Consider the following 7,946-nt stretch of genomic DNA (forward strand, 5'->3'; position numbering starts at 1 on the left):
TTGTTTTCTAACATGATCATCACAACTAGCATACACTCCAATGAACCACCACTCATCCTGTGGTCCTCTACCTCCAATTTTAGCTTCAATGGTAAAAGCTGTTTGGAGAGTAGTTAAGATTCTAACCCCTTCATTCCAAAACAGGCACATACCACCAGATTTATGCATAGTTTCAGTAACCACACTATTATCAAACCGTAACCAGCTTTTAACTCTACCCATGTACTGCTCCCTATTCTTAGTCTCACTCAGAAAAAGAATGTCTGGAGAGAAGAGGTTGTTGACCTCTCTCAGCTGGGGAATTGTCAAGGGGCTCCCCACTCCTTGACAATTCCACACCACAACCCTCATAAGCACTTGGGGGCCCCATTAAGGAAGGGCCCCTCCTCCTCTTGGTCCGGCTCTAGAACTACCATCATCTCAAAGGATTTAGCTTTCTTACAGGTCTGACTTACACTATCCTCGCAATCCATGTCATCATCCTTCAGCAATGTTTTCCTCTTCCCCCCACCAACCTGAATATTTCCTTGCCTATTCAGCTCTCTTAAGGGTCTTCTAGATTTGATAGGGGCAGACACCTTTCTATTCAGCCTAGCTGACTGTTTCCTAATAGCCTCCTGCACTTTCCCATTTTTGTTAAACATCTCCTGTAACAGCATTTCTCCCTCTAGAGCTCCCTCCGAATTACCAGCATTACTAACAACTGGTATAGCCAGAGAGCTATCCTCCTCCATCTCAGCACAACTTTCTACAAGGGGGGTCGTGGCTACTCCACCTACAAGAACACCTTTCTGTTCATCCTTACCCCCCTCAGCCTGTTCCTGCACCTCTTGTTGCCTAAGAGAACCCCCTATGTGAGCTTCCTCCTGACAGAAACCAGACACTTCACCATCAACCCTCAAACCATTCAGGTCTTTAGAAAGGTTCTGGCTATCCTGCCTCTCCCTCTCCAAGACCTTATTCAACTCTAGTTGGTTCTTTTCCAGGACACTACTCGGCTGGGCTATTTCAACTAAATTTCCATTGAGGAACTTCCAGTAACGTTTATCCTTATCCACCTCAGGTCTGGATTGCTTGGTCTGTGGTGAGCTCTTAGTGTTTCCTGCTCTCAACCAGGGGCCATACTGATTGTCCACATTTCTACCTAACACTTCTAGCTGACTGGTGCAAGATCTCTCACCATGTCCTACGAACCCACAATTATAACAGAAATCAGGACATCTTTCGTACTTAAACGCAACCCAAGTCAAAGTTCCCTCAGTTTTTACTATGGTCCCTCTTAGCAGGGGTTTTGACAAATCAACAGTCACAAACATCTTCAAATGCCTTCCTTCCTTACCCCCCATTTGGGGTATGATAACATCCTTGACTTGATGAAACACTGCCCCTATCTTACGACCAATCTCTTTAGTGATCCAATGAATCGGTAAATTCCACACTTGCACCCACATAGGAGCCAATTTAAAGGCTTCCATATTACCTTCTATACCTACCATCCACCTGTTCACCACCAGCATTTGGTTATCTATAACCCAAGGTCCCCCTTCCAGGATCTTTTCCCTATCATCAGGGTACGGTAGATTGAATTGAAAAAGGTTCGGGCCCAGTTCTACTACTCCCAAATTTTTGGGATACCCCCATGCTACTGTGACGAACCCTTTAACCCCTGCAAAGCTCACCACCTTCTCACCCATAATTCTACCTATTATACTATCCTTACACTCTCTAACCCCACTTTCTAGATCCCCTAAGTCCAAAGTAGCTCCAGTAAGCTCATTACCAGCTAAAGAAAATTTCTGCATCATATCACTCAAATCCGCCTCCATAGAAACAGACCAAGGTCCTACGGGGAAAAATTCACTACTGAGTAAGGAGATGAGAGGACAGACACCAGTGCCAGAAAGGACAAGGAGAAGAGAAAGATAAGGGAGAAAACTACCGAACTACGAGAAGCTCAGGGCACGGACCCTGCTGAAAAAAAAAACATACCACCGAACAGAGACAATAACCAGAAAACCAGAAAAACAGTAGCTTAACCACAATACGCAAATACTTAGACATGAATAGCTCAGGAATTACCAATAACTCTCAGTTGGAACTGTAGCTGCGAAAAAAGCGTATGCTATCAAGATCGACACGGCTTGCAACTTCATAACTACGTTTCTTCTCATTCCTCTGCTCCAGATGTTTCCATAACTCCAGTCCTGTCACTACTTTTTGCAATAACTCGTGCAATAACTATGTCCGAACAAGAATCAAAAGCTAGTTTTTGGATTTTAGGAAGGTTGTTGAAATCTAGTGCATTACCGGGATTCGTGGGTTTAGGAGTTTGAAAAGTTTTGAAAACCCACCAATGGGGGGAAAGTTCTCTCAAGGAAAGAGAAAGGTGCTCTCAAAGAGAGAGAAGTTACATCACAGATTTGGTAATTGCATCCAAGGCTGCAAACGAATCGCGAGTGGCTTGAATACGAGCTCGGTCAATATCGAACTCGAGTTGAGTTCGAATTAATCAAGTCGAATTCGAACTCAAAAATACCAAGCTCATTCTCGATTATATATACATATATATTTTTTATTTTTTAATAGTAATATTACATATATATCTCTAATATTTTATTATTTGTTAAAAATTTATTATTTTATTCATTTTTAAAAATAAAATAATCATTTTTTTTAAATTTTTTTAAGATCGAGCTCGAGTTTAAGTTTCGTAAAATTAACTTGAAACTCAGCTCGATTAAATCAAAACTCAACTCGACTCGACTCGTTTGCATCCATTTGCATCTCACACAAAAAAAAATCACAGAAAAGGTCACAGGACGAAGGAAAGTGTAAGCAAACCTTAACTTAAGTTGCCACTGCAGGGATCGGAGAGCAGAACAGAATACCAGCTCAGGGACCATTCGAGTCCTAACATTTTCTAAACCTTAAAAGAGTAGTACGTGACTTTAGGCTCCGGAATAGCTACACATTGTCCTGTGAATTTGCTGAATTCAAGAATATATAAAGACGGAAAGATTTGCCTTTGCAATACAGCAGTTCTTGTCGTAACTACATTGATTCCTTAGTGTTCTCTATACAACCTGCATCAGCTTGAAGAAAGTTTGAACAGCATTTGTACTCTGATATCAGACACCCTCAAGTATTGATGCAATGATATTTGTTTAAAAGGAGCATGGAGTTAACATCTACTCTATCTCTGTAACCACTACCAGTGATTTTTGTTTTAGTCTAATAAACAGGAACCTCAGAGAAACAAAAGAGCATTCTTGCAAGCTAACTGTTACAACATAATCTAATACATGATGTGCATCTCGTAATGAATAATCTCACAGGCTCATATCTAAAGCTAAGTTATAAGAAGCCATTTGCAGGCTAGAAGCAACGTCCCACACTCTTTTATCCAATTGAGCTGTCCTTCTGTACCTTCAGCCTTTCATTATGCTAAGCCTTCAACCACAACCTACTTAAATCATGGATTAGCTAGTAGCCCCTTTCTCTTTGTAACTAGGAAGGGAACTTTGTGCTGTTGAAATGAGAATATCGACACCAGGAAGAAGTTCTTAACAGGCAACTCATGTAGGTGATAATACCGCCTCGAACGGTTAAAAAGAAGCAGAGCAGCAGATCTTTGCTGCAACTTTCATATTTAAGCTAGCTTCTATCAAGCCACTGATACATGGTATCAGTATACCAATTTACCTGCCAAGTGTAGAATACTTATTTAACATTAAAGACAACAAACTACACAAGAACCTGGCCCCTGAACATTCGATTTTTAAGAAAAGAAATTGCACGCATTGAGCTGACTAAGAATGTTTAGGCACGACTTACTGCAAGTTCGAACTATAGGAGGGAACATCTTCTTCAATGTTCTTAATGCCACTAAGACAGGGTGGCATTGCTGCTCCAAAGTAAAAGAATGCCATCATTCTTGACAACTCATCTGCCGTTCGAATCGCTGAAGAAGCAAAAGGAAATAAAGTTAAATCACAATGATAGTTTCTTATGAAGGCAATCATCTAATCAGAAACTTCTCAACACTTGAACTTTACCTTTCTCGCGATGTAAGATTTTCCCTGCTTTAATAAATATGAGCTCCGGGAAAACAGAGACTTGTAGAGCAGAGACCAAACCGAGCTCCTTAACAGCATCAATTGCTACACACTATTTTGAAATACACGTATCAATATGCTGAACATGGTAAACTAGCAAATAACCTAATAACTCAAAGCCCTCGCTTACTCTAGGAGATGGTAGCCTGCAGTTCCATATGATATGCACAGCGTTCTCCAATTCATTCCTAATCTTTTCATTTTCCTTTGGTCTGCATAGATTATAAAGCTATGAGGAATAATGAAGAAATCCTTACAGAAGCAACCAATTATAGATCTTTTAAAATTCTTTCCTTTGGATTGCATTCTTGAGGATTTTTTCAGAATAATCAGCACTTCCTCGTGGATGAAAAGGGGATCGGCAAACTATAATGGGCATTGTAAAATGTGTTAGCAAAATGCTCCAAAAATGTTTTGCCAATGACTATTTTGCTCAATATAACCCAGCTCAGAAAATGTAGCTGCAAAGGGTGTTACCAAAAGCCTTCCATCTGAATTTTCATATTACTACCCCCCCCCCCCCCCCACACAACACAAATAAAAAAATAATCCAGGTTCTCCCCGTGGAGCTGAAATTTTACCAAGTACAATATTTTTCCAGATAACAGATCTACAAATATATATGTAGACAAATACCACAAAGTTATCCAAAACCCAGAAAATTAGGATCAACAAGCAAGGGGAAGAGCACAAGAGGGGAGGTAGAGGATTATATCAATTCTTTCAAAATTTTGCTGTTCAGTAACTTTGCCAAGTCAAGCAACCAATCAAGCCTATGTACGTGAATCAAATCAAATGATGCCAATTGCAATCAGTAAATTCTTGTTGGCACATTACCAGGACCTTAGTTCTATGTTTGCAAGTTATTCGATGCAAGGTAGAATATAGAAGCAAGCCAGAGTTCAAAAACTGATAAGACGCAGTCACATAATACTGAGACCTTAAGATAAATCAGCAAACACTTAGCTGGCAATAGCCTGCTATAAAGGTCAAAGTAACTCAACACAGGCTATGCATATGCAATATCAATAGCATTTCTGGACAAACGTTCCTAAATGTTTAACCCAGGGAAGGCCATTTCACAGCAGAAGAATAAGAACTTAAAGAGATCACCTAGCTAAGAAATTGATAGCCAGAAATTATCCCAAAATGATTCAGGCACAGCAAATAGTCAGGCATCAGCACCAATCTACAACACTAAGCATTCATATTAAAAGACGGGCAATTTGAGGTAACTAATCCCGATAACATTTTAAAAAGAAAAACATGGACATTAAAACCAATTAACTTGCACGCACTAAAGGAGTGCTAATGACAACAACAAAGTAAAGCAAACAAACCTTTTATAACGGTTATGTACAAGAACAACTAAAGGACTGATGTCCTTGAACACTGCCTCTTCCCATTCTGCAGATGTTATGTCCTTAATTGGACGGATATAATCATCATCTTGCCACACAATTTCATTTTCACTATCATAGTTGTCATCATCATCCTTCTTGACATTTTTAATGGTAATCTTGTTGAAGAATTGACCTAAGCTGAAACCCCAACCATCAGCATCTTCTGGCCAATTGGGGTCATCTTCGTCAACAACAAGAGGATAATCAACCAAAAGCTTTTGCATCTTTTTTCTACGTTCATCAGGATCTGCCTCTTCATCAACGGCAGGGTTCTTACTGATCACTTCCCTAATTTTTTTCCTCCATTCCTGCCTCTCTTCATCATCCATATCGAAGGCATCATCAGGTATAGAATTTTCACCAGATTTTTTGCTTCCTTTCTCCTTCCCATCCTCCGCCTCTGATACATCCACCGCTTTAGTAGTCTTTAACCTATATTTTCTGAACCCATGAACCTGATCAAAAACCCCTACCACTAAGACCTCCACAATGGTATGAATTGACACAAATGAATATTATGAAGTAGAAATAGACATTAGACACGGAAGGGAAATGAGGATCAGATCCACGTACCCATGAAGGCGATCTGGATAGGCCGTTCATAGGCATCCAGGTTGATGATAAAACAGTATGGTTCTGTTTCTTTCTCCTCATAGAGAGATCACCATAGCATGAAGAAGAATCTTTTCTGCCTTCTATTTGAATAGGTGAGAAACAAGACTGCAGCCTCAATGCATCCATTTGTTGTAACCACGACTGCCTTTTATTTTAGTAGCTGAAGAACAACCTTTGCTGCAAGGTCCTCTTATTGCAACCAGTGCTGCAAAATAACAGTGAAAATATTTTCAACTTGAGTAGCAGCAATGGTGGCCTCAATAGACAAGAAAAGACGTGTGTGCAATACAAATGCAGAAAAGAACCCAAAACAAATCCAATCTCAATATCCACGTAAAGGTAGAAGCTGTACTCCTAAATTACAATGGCAAATGTCAATGGTTAAACAGGCTATCTTATCTTTATTCCATGGAAACACCGTTAGCAATTCCTTATTCCTTCTTTCCAGTCTTCCAGGAAAAAAAATGAAAATAAGAATATATTTCACAAAACTTTTCGTCCGTACTTGACTTTGTGTGATCGTGTTCTTCTCAACCATCAGGGCAGAAGCATGAGATAACGAAAGTATGATATATGAAAGGGCATGACACTAAAAGATCATTTGAAAAAAAAAAATCAGAATTTAGCAAACGCCAACACCAGTGGAGTGCTGAAAAATGAGATTGGAGCTAAATACACACTACTCATTCAACAGCCAACCCAGCAGCCTCAAAATGTGGAATTAACAAACAAAGCCCCATAAAGCAACCCCTTCCTTTGTAGCAGAAAAATGGAAATGTGCAATTCTCCAAGGCTCCCATGAAAAGAAAAGGACAAATAGATAACAATAGAGAAGCTTTAAATTACAATTACAGGAGAAAATGTCTAAAGGTTATCTCCATAGGAAAACTCCCATAACCCCTCACTCCCCAGTGGAAAAGATGCTGTACACATTTCAATTGAAATCACAGAGAAAGATTCAAACTTTGATTTGGGGGAAAAAAAAAAAAAGGCAGCATGCAGCATGGAGGACTCGCATAAATTTGTACTACTACTAACTCCTGATGGCATAGAAGGTACAAAAGTTTAGTAGTAACCAAGAAAGGGATTTGAAGGCGGGCTTCTTACCACTTACAAGTTACAATAGTATTTTGTTTTGGTACTGTGAAAAGCTTGAATCCAGAGAGGGCACAGATAGAGATGTGGGGAGGTGAAGTTCTTTGCTTTGCGGATGGAAACCGGTCTCCTCAATTCTTTCTTAGTTCTTCTTGCTGGTATTTAGTATTACGGACTACAAAAGATAGCAAACTCGGTATCCTGCTACTGTTTTCTACTCTAGCAGTGGCATGGCGAATTTCTGGAGCAAGGGATGATGCAATAATAGGGATAATTTGAGAAACCGCCCGTGAACTTTTATAGCTGTTGCACGATACACCTCAAAGTATAATGTTTATAGGCATCAAACCCCCCTCACTTTGTCCAGAATCATCTTAGACTGCCAGTCTTCCCCTTCCAGATAATGCTGAAGTTGTGTTGCATAGAGTGGGATGTGGTGGTCCATAAAGCATCTAAATAATTTTGGAATATGGTGTTTGCGAAAAAAAACTGTTGTTTGGAATATTATTTATATATCAATTATTTTTGGTACTTTTTCCTTTACTCTTTACCTTGTTCCATTTTACATTTTTCTTATTCTTTTCTGTCTAGTTATTTCAATTTTTTACTATTATTATTTATATATTATTTTTAATGAACTTCAACTTATTCTCTTTTCATCTCTTTTTTATGTTCAATTATTAGTAGTAATAATAATTGCAAATATATGTTAGCTATG

At 39.2% G+C, this 7,946-nt stretch overlaps 1 protein-coding gene across 3 annotated transcripts; it reads right to left on the reverse strand.

The window, feature by feature from the left end:
• Positions 1-2,983: 2,983 nt before the first annotated feature.
• On the reverse strand, positions 2,984-7,657 carry LOC113735229 (thioredoxin-like fold domain-containing protein MRL7L, chloroplastic). 3 transcript variants are annotated; one of them, XM_072082868.1, is made up of 7 exons: positions 7,248-7,657; positions 6,092-6,338; positions 5,456-5,973; positions 4,246-4,327; positions 4,056-4,167; positions 3,835-3,961; positions 2,984-3,702 (listed from the first exon to the last, which is right to left on the reverse strand). In XM_072082868.1, the coding sequence occupies exons 2-7, from the start codon at positions 6,257-6,259 to the stop codon at positions 3,699-3,701; spliced, it is 1,011 nt and encodes a 336-aa protein (XP_071938969.1). In that variant the 5' UTR covers positions 6,260-6,338; positions 7,248-7,657; the 3' UTR covers positions 2,984-3,698. The 3 variants fall into 3 exon arrangements, with proteins under 3 accessions (XP_071938969.1, XP_027118037.2, XP_027118040.2); XM_027262236.2 differs by having other exon boundaries at positions 7,241-7,657; XM_027262239.2 differs by lacking the exon at positions 7,248-7,657 and having other exon boundaries at positions 5,456-5,959; positions 6,092-6,254.
• Between the last annotated feature and the right edge of the window lie 289 nt (positions 7,658-7,946).

Source organism: Coffea arabica, chromosome 3c (assembly GCF_036785885.1).
Source record: "Coffea arabica cultivar ET-39 chromosome 3c, Coffea Arabica ET-39 HiFi, whole genome shotgun sequence".
Classification (NCBI taxonomy): domain Eukaryota; kingdom Viridiplantae; phylum Streptophyta; class Magnoliopsida; order Gentianales; family Rubiaceae; genus Coffea; species Coffea arabica.